A 15,041-nucleotide genomic window follows, 5' to 3' on the forward strand; every position below is an offset into this window, starting at 1 on the left:
CCCTTTGGGAAGAAAGGCCTTGTGCTTTCGCATTTCGAGCAATTCAGCACGTCCCTGCTGCTTTGTAACTCCAGCCGGACCATCGTAAATATATATATATAATTTTTTTTTTTTTTCAATTTGAGCTAAAAGAGGTCGTCTCGTTGTGTTTGCCATATACAAACATTTCCTCATATTCGAGTCATTTTAAAATGATATAAAACAAATACATAAGACGTAATCCACAGCGGACATTACAATAACAGTGTGTTTTTGTTTGCCGGTGCGCGGCGCGGGTTCCTGACCTCCCTGGGTAATTTGATTTTTCCATTTACATTCAGAAGTTTTTTTTTTTTTTAACAAACAAAAAGTTAAACTTGGAAATTGAAGCAGAATGGCAAAGAGAAAAAACACTCGAGCGTTGTCGAGAACTACACTTTACACGGTGGTTTTGTCTTTAATTATAAACAATTGTATATTAATAATAATTGACCTTTCCATGGAACCTGAAAAGTGTAGTGATGATTTTTTCTGCTGTTCCTAGGCAATATCTACACTCACAGTACTGCATGGAAGGATAAATATTTATGGTAGAAGTAACAGCTTGAGTCATTACACTCTTCTGTTGAAAAATTAAGACAGGTAGAGAATGAAAGCTTGATCTCATTATCCCACAGAATAATGCTAAGGTGACCAGAATGTTCTTTGTGCCTCTGTTTGTTCAGGTGTTGTACCGGGAAAAAGACTCAGGAACAGATCCACAGGTGCAGCTGGTAAAGGGGAACCTAACGCAGTCGGTGTTACTGAGGAACCTGCGCAAGTTCGTGCAGTACGAGATCCAGGTCCTGGCCTACACACGCATCGGAGACGGCCAGCTCAGCAGCCCTCCTGTCCTGGAGAGAACGAAAGACGATGGTGTGCAATATTTCTCTTTTCCTAAGCATTGATGAAGACACATTGCTTCATTATTACTAAACATTTTATATATATATTTATATATTGAAACCTTGGATTGCAAGTAACGCAGTTTGCCTTGTTAAAAAAAATTACTTGGAAAACAAACAAGTCTTGGTTTACGAATATTATGTATCACGCATGCGCTTCTTGTTTTGACGCCGAGCCAATGTTTTTTTCTCTCTCTTGTGCTGCGGAATTGTGCTGGGTCTTAGTGCTACTTTCACCTTCACAAACACACACAAACACTTTTTCTTTGCTTTACACAGAAACAATGCTCTGTCGCGATTTTTTTAAATAGTAAAGTGCAGGTTAATTTGTTTTATTATTACTTTACAGCCATTATTCCGTTATTGTGTCACTCATTAAAGAGATTTCTTGTTTATTTTCCCGATAAAACAATGTTTCCAAAAGTAAGGGTAACCTTACTTTAGATTTACCTATCTATAGGGATTTATTTTTTTTTATTTTTTTTTTTTTTTAGGTAAAGTGCAGGTTAATTAGTTTTATTTGTACTTTATATTTTGTGTTAATTATTTTTCAGTATTTATTTTTTGGGGCTGTGGAATGAATAATTTGAGTTTCCATAATTTCTTATGGGAAAATTAAATTTGATTTGTTTTGAAATACGAGCCCGCTTCCGGAACGAATTATGCTCGCAATCCAAGGTTCCACTGTGTATATATATATATATATATATATATATATATATATATATATACTTATAAATATCTAATAATATTATTGGCATACATTTATGAGAATACTGCTCAAGGTGCTTTACGTGTAAAATGATGTAAAAGTCAGCTGCTTCTAGGGAATGCTTGCTTTACTTTGTGATGCTTCTGGGAGAATTAAAGTGTTCCAGCCGCTGTCTGTTACTGTCCAGGTACACCTAGCATTAAGGTGCTAAGTGGACAGTTCTCATTATTGCAGTGATGCTGATATAATAATGTGTGTTGCACTGGTGTGAGTTTATCGCCACTACAACGTTGAGGGTGTAGGAGACAGGGAACACTGGTGCTGTAATGGATCGTAGTCCGTGTGAACCCAAGCGTTCCCACGAAAGTACAAAATAAAATGTTACTGCTGCTGAGTGGCGTTATATTTGGGCGCATTCCAGAGCGTGGGCACAAATTGTATTTTCACTCACTCCAACTCTCTTGCAAGCACACTAATAATTATATTTTCATTCTCACTTTTTTGTGTGCTCGCTTTGCGCTGCCGCGGTTGCCAGATTGCATCAAGTAAATCCACGCATGCTGTGCTTAAAACCTCACCCACCCTGATAAAAAATTTATAATTATTATTATTATTTAATAAACATTAATAAAAAACATTCTTAATAGTAACATGTACTAGAACTTGTACTTTACCCCATACTGTTATCTAAATTTGCACATGCATACTGTAATTTCACTAAAATAGCCCAGTTTTTAATTACAAAAGTAATAAGTAATATGGCTTTTATTATTATTATTATTATTATTATTATTACTATTTCGTTTAGTTTTGTTCAAAGCCAGAGATCACTACCTTCTTTCTTTGAACTATAGTGAAAGGAAAAAAATAGCCTCTGTCCACATAATCAAAAAAAAAACTTCAAAAGGAAAATATGCCTCATATCATCACGGCTCATATTGCACTTTAATTTAACAACTGAGTAGTGAATATTTTATTATAAGCTGTAAATGGAAATCTTGCATGTTTTTTTTATTATAATTATTATTATTATTTAAGACCATAGACAGAAGTTCCTTGCTTAATGTTCCTTTTTATTCTACGAGTAGTAAATGGAAAGCAAAACTGATTCTTTTTTTTTTTTTTTTCCTGATCCAAACCCTTGGACCCCACACCCATCCCCACTCCGGATGACTGTTGCAATAGAGTTAGAATAACTATATCACTGAAAAAGTTCAATTGTTTTTGCTAAAATTGATTAATGCTGAATGAACGACCCGACCACAACGCCTCAAGTTTCTAGCTGGGTTTAGAATTCTGGTCTAGAATGACCGTGCTGTAATACGGTGTTTACACAGTGTACAAACTTTATTACATCTATTTGTGTTTGAGTTTGTGCATGTTTTTCCCCGTGCTGGGTGGGTTTCCTCCGGGTACTCTGGTTTTCTCCCAAAGACAAGCAGATTAGGCTGATTGATGCTCCGAGCACCTCAGTGATCAGAGGTCGAGACCCACTCTGTTTGGTATGAATATTGCTCTAAAAGTCGTTTTTGCAGTGTTGTTTTATGGGAATTTGTTCATCGTTATACAGTCAACGACAGTCCGATTTCATTTAGATTCCATTAAAGCAATTCTCACGTTCAAAAACGACTTAACATTAACGCTGTCCAGCAATTCGAAACGTTTCCAAATTAACATCACCACAACATATTTAAACCAAAACTTCCTGCTGGTTTAGTGAACACACACTCACACACACACAAACTCACACACACTCACTCACACACACTAGCATGCTGTCCTACATACTGTAGTGTATCTACAAAGTAGACCATCAGCCAGGCCATGTAATAAAGTGGTCAGTGTGTGTGTACATCATGTTTAAAGGATCCAGTGTTGCACCTGTACATTTTTTACAGCTCCAGGGTCAGTGTCACCGCTGTGTGCAGATAAATCCCAGCTGGTGGTGGTCTTACGGTCTCTCCGTGTTAACGGCAGGGTAGAAAGGTTTACAGGATCAGCTGGGTGAAGAATCGTAAAAACCTTAAAATAAAGGCTGAATGTTGAACGCTTGTGTGTGAAGTCACATGCGACAAAGTCAAGTTCAGAGGAAAAGCTTCGTTTGTTGCAGCCTGTTTTAGGAAGAAAGGGTTCAGTGTCATTGCTGAGATTAAAAGCGGCTTTGACACGTTCTTGATTACTCGAGCAGAAGCTGAGCGTTATGACTCATCGGCCTAAGACTTTTATGTGCGCGCTCCTTGACCAAGCGCTCTCACGTTTTATGAGATGTCAGATGTCTCTCGTTTTATGAGGCGTCTCCTACTCGTCGTACCAGAAGTGGTCAGGCTGATACAGCTCTAGCTTTAATAAAGTGGAAGACTCTGTGTGGGGGTGTGTGGGGAGTGGGGAGGTGGAGGGGCGGATGTAGAATTTGCTCTGTAAAGGAAAAAAAAAATCAAATCAAATAAAGTGGTGATGCAGTGTACCGAGAGAGGCCGTGTTTTTCATATGTAGCGTGTTCATGCGCTGTGACAGCAAGTCGTTTCCTTCGCCGTGCCGCTCCGTGAGGCGATGCTTTGCATTCTGTGGATTTATATACATTCACTTACTGCTTTTCACCGCTCAGAAATTGCCTTTTAAGGCTAGATTCAGTTATGGTGTCATAGAAACCTATTGGTTATATAAAAAGATCAATGTTGCAACAACCGCAGTTGATTTTAGCCAGGACGGCCCGAGAATGTTTACGCTATGGACCGCAGTACGAGACGAGCTGTGAACCCGGAGCGTAAATCTGCGCGGTGAATGCGTGCAAAGTTTGGTCTGCTGTGTCGACATCTATTACAAACAATGGTCACTGGCTCAGTCCGGAATTTCTAAACAGATCCGAGCAGAGACTAACCCACATCCACTAACCCACGCCACGTCCCGGCCTAGAGTACACCGTACATGGGAGGCACAGGGGCATTTTATTTCAGGCGTGAAGCGAAGAAACTCTCCTCGAGTTCGCCCTCTTTAACCTAGAGATGTGCTGACAGCTTCTGTCCTCCTATCAAAATGCCACGTGCAGCCCGCAACCGTTTATCTAATATATATCTCATTAAGAGCCCACTACATTCATAAAGCTACGCCTAATTTAATCAAGCACTTACACTTGGAAAATCTACGGCGCTGCATGTAAATAATCTCGGCACTAGATTCACTTTGTATATTAGAGGTTAAATATTCCTTTTCATGGAGAAGAGTGCTGTAATGGTGTGCTGGAGCATTTTACAGAGCTAGCGCTGAGATATCGGTGGAGCAGTTTTAAATGAAGCTGGGTCATGTTAACATAGTAGCATTCTGAATGCGAAATAAATAAATGGAATAAGATTTAACAATAAGCTTCGCTACCTTACAGCTCCAACGATGGATCTTCAGCTCGGGGTTCTGTATGTGTTCTTGTATTCGAACATGTTTGTTCCAATTTCCTCCCTTTTAAAAGCATGCCAGTGTGTGGGTCGGCTACTGTAAAGGTGACCTGCACTGAGCAGCCATTACATTAACACCATACCTATAACAATAACACTGATTATCAACTATATACCATGTGCTGGTGCATCTTGGGCGCCCAAGGCTCATTCGCTCCTGTGTGGTCTGATCACTCAGAGAAAAACTCAGTGTAGTCCACGAGAGAAGGGCAGCAGTGAAGCCACCTCACCTCACACACGAGGTCCAGCAGGTGAAGAGCCAAGACGCTGAGCTGGCCTTTCTCAGTCATGGATGGATTACAAATAAGTCTGATCCTTTAAGGCTTCATTCCTCAACCCACAGCACCCAAAGGATCCACCATCAACATCCTGGTGGCAGAAACCAGCACTCTCCTAAAGGTCTAGTGGAGTCATGCTGCAAGGGACCTGAGATACCCAGGTGGAACAAGAGGAACCTATGCAATGATGTTTTGTTTAAAGCACTTTTTGTAAGTCGCTCTGGATAAGAGCGTCTGCCAAATGCCTAAATGTTTGTAATGTGATGACTGATTGGTTTATTATGCAAATTTTTTTTTTTATTCATTTTTTAGACATTTACATGGTCCTCTTGTGTATGTGTACAAACAAAATGTGCTTTTGTGGTGTTGTTGTTGTTGTTGTTGTTGTTTTTTCCCCACCATGTTTGTATTATCCAGGGCTAATCAGATTTTGCCCCTAATGTGACTTCATATAAGAAGATCCCCCCCCCCCCCCCCACCACACACACACACACACACACACTTTGGCGGAGCTCTGAGACCGTGCTAACTTGTTAAAGAAACAATATGGGACCTTTAAACAGCAACCCCTCTCATGTGTATTCCTGCCTCATGCCCAGAATTCCCCTGATAATAGTCACCGGATCTACCAGGATAAAGCACATACCGAATTAATATTTCAGTATATTTTTGAATAAATGAAATGTCATAAACGCCTCTCTTTACCCTTCAGGGCAAGTCGTGTCCAGGACATTTTGTATCAACTCATATTTTTTACAAGAGTAAGAGCGAGGCCTGCGCAACAACCCGATGTCTGTGCTCACTCAATCTTGGTGGCAATTATCTTTGTTTGCCTTTTAAAATCCCCTCCAGAACGAGACTCATTAAAGTATGATGTAAAATACATCACACACACACACACACACACAAGCAGATAGGTCCTGTTTTTGCAGCACTCAGAGATACTGCAGAAAGTCTATTTTTTATCACTGCTGGAATGCAGTTTTTGCTCTCCTGTAGCTCACTCGCTGGGTCAAACACCCTGTAATTGGGTTTTATCAGCAAAACTAGATGGTGAGCTGGACATCCATCCATTCTCAAAGCCTGTTGATCAGATTAGGACCGTTGGGGTCATTAGCGGTTTCACAGGGAGTCAAAAAAAGAGCTTTTATTTGCACCACTTTATTATAAAATGGCTACACGGCTCGATTTTTTTAATTACAGAGTAATTAAAAGGAAGTGTACTTTTTTTGGTGCTTTGCGCATAAACAGCACTCATACTAACTCAGCAAAGTCTGATCCCTGGAACACCCACCCAAACTAGAGTGCGGCTGATAGCAGGATGATGAATGCGAGCAATACACGGTGGCAAGGAGACAAATACAAATACAGCTTCCCCTCTGTGTGTGAGTGCGTGAACGCATGTCCCTACGGCTGCTCGTACCATGATGGCAAAAAAAAAAAGCAATACAAATCAAATCTGTGTCGGATGGGTTAGATTTATAAGTGCGATATCTGCCAGGGAGAGAAATACAGTGGCTGTTTAACCAAGCTTTACTGCTCGACAAATCCACAGAGAAGTAAGAGAACGGTCCAGGAGAGGCCGCGGTTCGGAGAGGTTTTGATAAAGTGTTTGTTTTGTACTTGAGAAGAGCAACATGATGCCATTATGAGTTTACAGTCTGTTTTCTGTTTATGGGAATGTTCTCCTTTTGTTACTAGACTGTTATCAGATTTGTGCCCACTGTGTGGGGTGCAGTCTGTGGATCTGCAGGGGGTTCTTTTGAAATAGAGCACAGCGTATTTAAGGGATCTCCTTCTCTGGCAGCCTGTGTTCCTCGGACGAAGGCACATCACCTCCTAGCCCGAGGTCCTCCAGCCTCATCACTTCCCACCCCCAGGCTACACGCTTCCCTAAACCTGCACAAAATTATTTAGGCCCTGGATCCTGTTCGCACAGCCCACTGAATCTCAAGCAGAGACTGAAAATGAAGAAGCTCCGTCTCTATATCCATCTCCGTTGGTTGGTTTGTTTGTTTGTTTGTGCAGAGTTTTTTTTTCCCCTTTCCTATCTTTTCTCATGGCGTTTCACAGAATCTGAGAAAGCATCTCGTCACTGATCTCGCCGAACCGCTGCAGTCTGCCTGGCGTCCTCAGGCGCGCGTACTGTAACTCTATCTGCATATAAACACACACGGAGATAATAAGCTCTCTGAGACGGAGACTCATTCGTCTTTCATTGAAGTCGGAGGTGGATTTATTCTACTACAGTCACTTAAAAGCAATCCTGCCTGCTTCGTATTGTTTTATTTTTCCACCTGCGACAGTTTGTAATCTGGGTGTTAATGCCTTTATTTTTCATGCCTTCGTTAAGGGTAGGATTAACGGGATTTGAAGTGAGCACGGGCTGAAATGCATGAGTTATTGTTCCATGTGGAAAAACAATAATACACACCAGTTACAGCTACTGTATGTGGTGCTGATACTGTAGTTAATGACTTCTTCTTCTCTTCTCTCTGTGTTGTTTTTAGTTCCAGGGCCGCCCATGAGGCTGGTGTTCCCCGAGGTGCGTCTGAGGGAGGTCAGGGTGGTCTGGCAGCCTCCGCTAGACCCGAACGGCATCATCATGGGTAAGAAAACACTCAAATCCAGAAATGATGAATGCAAATCACCAGGGAGCCCTGGACACGATATTATCACGATACCGAATGAACAGATTTAACCTATTCGATTCGCATTGTGATTCTGTGTCACGATTTTATACAAATCTTGATAAGATTTTTTATCTATTCATTTATTTTCGTTACAGTTTTGAACAAACTGAGCAAATAATTTGCTCCTTCCGCACAGGATGCTGTGTGTGAATAGTTTGAAGAGTGTAGAATTTAAAGAGTGCCACCTGTGGAATAATAGATGAACTGCAACATTTTCCAAACATTTTATCAAATGCAACCTTTTTTTTTTTTTTTTTTAAATAAATAAATTTTGCTGTCAGTGTGGCGATACACAAGTTACACAAAAAAAGTGCGATGCATAACAATCTATTTTTTCTCCCCATCTCTACTAGGAATAGTTGTTATTCGGCTTTTTTTTATTTTTTTATTTTTTGGAATTCACTTGAGGAAGCAGTCATTTTCATGAGCCATCTGCTCCGTGTTCTATAATATGAAGCCTGAGCTTGTTGTTTCTCACCTTACATATAAGCAAGAGATCTAAGATGTTGATCTCCGGGTGAGTTCCATCTGGCCCGAGAGGAACGTGTCTCACCTGAGATTAAAACCACATCAGTATGTCTCAGAAGTCCAGGAAGGAAGGAAAACAGTGCTTTAATAAGATTACACTGATTAACTCAGTGTTCCTAGTGTTATGAATGAAGCTCTGAATAGTCAGCCGGCTGATCACAACAACACGGCTACAAAAACACGTCTGGCTTAAGGCTCGGATTTAGTGCTGCTCAAAATCATGGAACAAAACAGCAGAACTAATACGTGCAAAACAAATAATAATAAAAAAAAAGTGATCGTCCCATATACAGTACGAGTCCTAATATATTTTGTGTTTTGTTTTGCTTCCCTACGAACTGCTGACATTGCTTTAAGTCATGCGGGTTTAGTTTATTCATAGGCAGTCTTATATGTAATCCAGTTTCAGAAAGGCGTCAGAAGACGTGCTCTGTGAAAAAAATCAGCACAAGCAGGCATTGCTGGGAGTTTGCTTTTTGAATTTGCAGAAGCGAGAATAATCCTACTTAAATCTGTCCTCAGCTTGCTCTCTCTCTCTCTCTCTCTCTCTCTCTCTCTCTCCCTAACCTGAGAAACCTTAACACCAGTCTCCTGGTTTCATGTGAGCTCACATTAAGCCTCTGAGCTGAACAAGTGTAGAAGTGGACAATTCCATCACGCTGAACTTTTGTTAATTATCTCTCCTATCTTACTTTAAAAAAAAAAAAAAAGAAATAGAAGCAGTTTTATTTATCCATGGGTTTGATTCTGTCTGACAAAGAGCTTACTTGCTTCTGACATTGTGGGTAGGGAAAGAAAACCAGAATTCTTTTGCAAGATGTTATTTAGCTGCTAAGGCGTGGACTACATGTGACACTGAGGGATCAGATCGGGTTGATGGAGAGGCACAGAGCTCCAGTGCAGAGTCGGTACGATAGGAAGGAAATTGTTCCCGTCTTTGATTTCTGGTGGATGTGCGACAGAGTAAAGTGAAATGCTGCGACCCGGGTCTTCGCTCGTACCTATTTGATTCCCATGCAAAGCAAAACCCACTCTCGGTGATGATGCATGAGTACATCTTGGAAACAAAGGGAGCCAACAAACATATTGAGGCCGTGTACTGTACCGTATGTGGCGACGTGCATGCATATAGCAGAGGAGATGGATGTCATTTTTCATAGCCCCTCATGCCTGGAGTGGACATTAGGATGGAATACCAGTCCAGAAGTACTGCACGCTACACAATGTCAGACGGCCTACCTTATTACTGTACAGCCAAGGGGGCAAGGCGCCGAGCAAACACATGGCGTGATCGATGTAATAAGATTTCATGTCTGACTCAGCCAGACTCGGCCCACGCGCTCTGATCCGCGTACTTGTCGCTTCTCCTGATGCTACACAGATGAAAGAATTGAAGAATAATGCGACCAGCCATGCCTTCCTCCTCTCTGGACTTCTCAGCTGGAATAAATAAATAAAATAAAAAAACAGCCTTTTTATCTTTTTTATCCCTCTATCACAGAAGCTGGAAAACACTCCCATTTCGATATTATTAGATGGCATTAGAGCACAGTGTGAGCGAAGTAATAAGCAAACATTTTGTACACCAGCACAGTTAAGGAAAGGCTGACAAAAGAAACGTTTGGTCCGTTTCAACTTAGTGATAGCGGGGCAGAATGGCTTAGCGTCGCGGGTGTTTCTGAGTGTTGCATAGGTTTAATTAGGAAACCCTTCCTTTGTTGTTGTTGTTGTTGTTTTTTATTCCCTCTGCTTACTGTATGTGCTTTGCCTTCTGAGTTGTGAGCGTGTGTTTACTTTATTTCTCGTTTTCACTCCGCAACATTTATTCCAACATACTGTAGTGTTCCAGACTGTCATTTTCAGTCTAAATAAAAGAAAAGTTTGTCTGTACATTGGGTCAGAACTCGCTCTTTAAATCATATCTTTACGTTTCTTACATTGGAGAACCAGAAACCAGACTCAAAATTTTCTCTGTCTGTATGTCTCTTCAGTCAGATTTTGTTGCAGCATCGCACAAAACAGTCTGTACAGAATTTACTGAATCTCCTGCAGTCCTTAGATCTCTGCCTGAAGTTTAATCTGCACTATCAGTGAAATCTAAATGTTAAGTAAAAGTGATGTTATAAACAGTTATGTGTGGGATTTAATAATCTACTTTAAAATAATCTACTAATGCGCTACTGTCTCAATGTAAACAAACACCTGCACCAATAGATATTAATTAGAAAAGATAAAGTGAATATTTTTACTGGGATTAGTTCATATTTTCACTTTGGCTGAAATAACAGCGCTGAAGTGGTATAAGTGAATTTTAACACGCTGGAGTCGTTTTAAGACAAAACTTCATCTTTATCCCATCTACTTTTTCCATTTCTCATCTGTGATTCACTCTCTGATTACCGAACAGGGAGTGTATTTGTCTGACCACCAAAGAAGGACAACTTAGTGTAAACAAGGCGTAAGATACTCAACCTTACAGAATGTGATTTCTTTGTATTAATAAGTTAGACAGAGAGTTCTGCTGTACAGAAAGACACACAGACATGTACGTGGGCTTCAACCTCAAATAATAATAATAATAATAATCACTGATTACATTAAAGATCAGCAGATTATTATTAGATTTAAACTTTTAACTCCTTCTACAAACCCTTTAACCGTCGCTGACGTGAACTAACACTAGTCTATAGTCATTAAGATCTTGCTCATGTACCTGCTTTTCAGGCTATCAGGTAGCGTACCGGCTCGATTCCGGAGATCCGAATAAGTTCATCACGGTGGAAGTGTCCGCAGATACCCCACAGTTCACGGCCAGCACCCTGCTCCCCGAGTCTGCGTACATCTTCCGTATTTCAGCCAAGACGCAGCAGGGCTGGGGTACAGCCGCACAAGCTGTGGTCATCACTACAGAGATCAGAGGTGAGCCTCCTGCTCTTTGAACCTCACTTTTTATTTCTCTTTTTTTCTCTCTCACACACGCGCACACACACACACACACACACACACACACACACGTTATATAGCGGCCATCAATCTTAGAAGGCTGCTTTATTTTCTGCCCTTGACAGGGTCACAGTGCTCACATCACCCTTAGAAATACTAGCCTTTGAGCCAAGTTAATTTGTTCTCTTTTACCAAATACGGCACAGTTTGAGTTCATCTCTGAAAGACCTTGCACTTAAGCTTTTTTAATCAGATTAATGGATAAATGTAATCTAGATGAAGAAAATCGTGATTCTGCCTCGGCGTAATGGTCTCCTTCTTCATTTCTGAGAAAGCTTTTTAAAGAAACGTGGAAAGTCATTTCAGGCTTTTATAGATCCGACCTGTTTAAAGAAATATCAGGGGAAGGCGATGTGATCAGCGATGCAGGGACCGGCTGATTTTCTTTTTTTTCTTTTTTTTTTTTCTTTTTTTTTGCACCATCTGCATCTTTAATAGTGATCAATATTGGTCACCTTTAAATAAACAATTACGCCTGTGTGCATCGATTCAGAGCATTAAAATTGATGGGGCTGGTCCCTTGTAGTGCTCCACAGGCAGGCAACTGAGTGATGCAGTGTGATTAAGACTAGTCAGCGAGACGGGCCTGACCTCTGCACTTCTGCTCATCTATCTCTCTCTCTCTTTCTCTTACAGAGCGGCCCCAGCCTCCCCTGCAGCTCAGCGTGCCCCAGGACCAGGTTCAGTCACGCCAGCTCAAGTTGGACTGGGTGCCAGGGGGAGACGGGTCCTCGCCGGTTCGTTATTTCACATTGCAGCTACGCCAACTGCCCGATGGAGACTGGATCGCACACTCATCCTCCATTAGCCACAACAGTACCTCCTATGTGGTGGACCGGTGAGGATTTTGTTTCCCCCCCTCCTTCGGTGTCTCCCTCTCTCTCTTGTTTTTCTCATTTCCCCTCCACACTTTCACACAGTTTTGTGTGTACCCAGAGATTCAGCTTGAATTCCATCTAAGGCGATTTTATCGCCCTTACTTCATAAACATTTTCTTCATGTTTCTGTCTCAATACTTGGCCTTGCCAGGCTGACAGCGTGCGATGAGAGTTATACGCCTGGAGTGTTATTAAAAGCTTTGCAGGCCTTTTCTTTTACTTCCCGTAGCGATTTATGATACTCAGGCCTGTTTGGAAAGCAGAGACCACTCTACATTGTTGGGCCGCTGGTACACCCTCCCTGCATTTGAATTACGCTTGAGCCGCTGCTGTGATTATACGGCCAGTCAAGTGGCATTTTATATGCATTCAGAGGCCCATCTCATCTTGATTATGATGACTCCCCTCCCTCTGTTTAGGACTTTCTAACCCATCATCTCTTTATCGCCTTCTAAAGAGTTGAATAGATTATTTAGGCCTGATTTGTGGCTCGGCTCGTTCTGAGCCCTGGAGGAATTACACACTGCGAGGCGTTTCCAGTTCCATTTCCTGTCCAGCTAAGCAGAAACCTTGTACATACAGTACAGTAGTTACTTCCTAGCTGTAGCCTACTTCTGCATAAGAATGCTTTTTATTTCGTAATACTTTAAATAGGAGTTTCTACAGTATAAGGATTCATTATTAATTTGGAAATGACAAGTAAACAGATTTTAAATGTTGAATATCATTGAATGTAAGTTTATTTATTTATTTATTTTGTTGGTGATTGGATTCAATTGCACTTTAAAGTTTGAAGGTAATTCCCTTCAGTGTATTCTGGTCACCGTGATGTACGGCATGGCTGATGATGGTAAAGGTCTGTGTCCAATGTGAGATAACTCAAGAGTTGTTCAACCTCACCCCCCCCCCCCCCCAACACCCCCTTCACCCCCTCAGGCTGAAGCCCTACACTTCATACAAGCTGAGAATGATGGCGACTAATGACATCGGTGACAGCAAGTACAGCCGAGAGACCGATGCAATTACGACTTTACAAGATGGTGAGTATAGATGGAGATGTCGCTCGTGTGTCCTCCGGCTCTACCTGATACTGTATTGATTCCAATAAAAGAACTGGAGAAGAGCAGGACAAGCCTCCCTTATCTTTCTCATAGTGTAGAAGCGTGCCGTGCTTTGGAAATCAACTAAAGTCTATTGTTCCTCTTTGTCAGCTTTTTGTAAAGCTCCACAAGCTGCATTGTAAATGAACACAAAAGGTGTTATGTAGTAAATACGGCTATTATGGATTTGTTTTGACAGGTGGCTCAGTTCCAATTAATGGCACATTTTATAATATGAACAATAAATACGTAAAAATAATAATCCAATAATTTAAGATCACCAAGATCCAAGCTGATCAGTTAAAACATATTAAAACATATAGACTAGTGTTTCTCCTACTTGATTCACCATCAACATGACAGCGTGGTAGACAAGCAGCTGGACATGGGACACCAGTAGTGACTGGTCTTATTCCACTTAAATTCAGTTCAATTAAATATCAATTAAATTGTCATTGTCGCAAAGCAGCTTTACACAATCAAAAGAATTATTTAAGTTTGTATGGATTGTGAGTGTGTGTAAATCAGAATGATCAAATCGCCCTTGATGAGCAAGCCGAGGGCGACAGTGGCAAGGAAAAACTCCCTGAGATGGTAATAGGAAGAAACCTTGGGAGGAACCAGACTCAACAGGGAACCCATCCTCATCTGGGTGATAACGGATAGCAGGGATTGATCTGCACTCACACTGTGTCAGAAGGCTGGAAGTTTAGCATCACAGGAGATGTTACAGTAATTAATGTTAATATGGAGTCCAGGTAGTTATTGGAGGCTCAGGTAGATTCAGTCTTCTTCAGTCGTCTGCTGAATAAGAACTAGATGTTTCTCTTGAGAACCCGGCTTATTTTTATATATTTTTTTCACTCTGAAGCAAAATAGGAATTAGGGGGAAGGGATAAACAACAAATGTGTCTAAGCAGAACAGAGAATTCGGCAGCTTTTTGGCTCGCTCTGTGCCCTCCGCTCAACTCCACATATCTTCTGCTCACTGTTCAATAGAGGAACACAAACAACTCATTAATATAGCGAGACGGCAGACCCCACTAAACCACGCTCCCACCTGCTACACTCCTGGAGGCTACAAAAGCCTCACGTAAAAAATTCATCCCATTTTTCTAGGATTGGAAATTATATGCAAAATAACGTAGCATTCCAATCTGGCAATATATATTTTTTCCAAATAGTGAGCTGCAATAATTTACGTGATTCACAAGAACTGTGACATGTAATGCCGTTTAGTTGCAGTAAGTATTAGGTGTAAAGTCTTGTTGCCATGACAACAAATGATAAGATATGCAAAAGCAATAAATAATTTACAGTACATAAAGCTTGCTTTATTTATTATTTTCTTATATGGAAATTGCTAAAATCTAGGTCAACTTTCTGCTAACAGGTGCAGTGCACTTAATTTTTCGTTTATTAAGGACAAGTTAGGTTTCACAAGGTGACCTAACATGTTGAGGTTGGACTGGGGGAGATC

The 15,041-nt window shown here is 41.0% G+C and overlaps 1 protein-coding gene across 2 annotated transcripts in view; it reads left to right on the top strand.

Moving 5' to 3' along the window:
* sdk1a (sidekick cell adhesion molecule 1a) overlaps positions 1 to 15,041 on the top strand; it is a 259,525-nt gene that overhangs the window by 218,961 nt on the left and 25,523 nt on the right. For both annotated transcript variants that reach the window (XM_053492399.1, XM_053492401.1), the window contains exons 27-31: positions 705 to 894; positions 7,870 to 7,968; positions 11,305 to 11,499; positions 12,220 to 12,421; positions 13,398 to 13,501. In XM_053492399.1, the coding sequence (XP_053348374.1) occupies positions 705 to 894; positions 7,870 to 7,968; positions 11,305 to 11,499; positions 12,220 to 12,421; positions 13,398 to 13,501 (790 nt within the window). The remainder of the gene's footprint in view (positions 1 to 704; positions 895 to 7,869; positions 7,969 to 11,304; positions 11,500 to 12,219; positions 12,422 to 13,397; positions 13,502 to 15,041) is intronic.

The sequence above is a fragment of the Clarias gariepinus genome, chromosome 3 (genome assembly GCF_024256425.1).
Source record: "Clarias gariepinus isolate MV-2021 ecotype Netherlands chromosome 3, CGAR_prim_01v2, whole genome shotgun sequence".
In the NCBI taxonomy this organism is placed as follows: Eukaryota; Metazoa; Chordata; class Actinopteri; order Siluriformes; family Clariidae; genus Clarias; species Clarias gariepinus.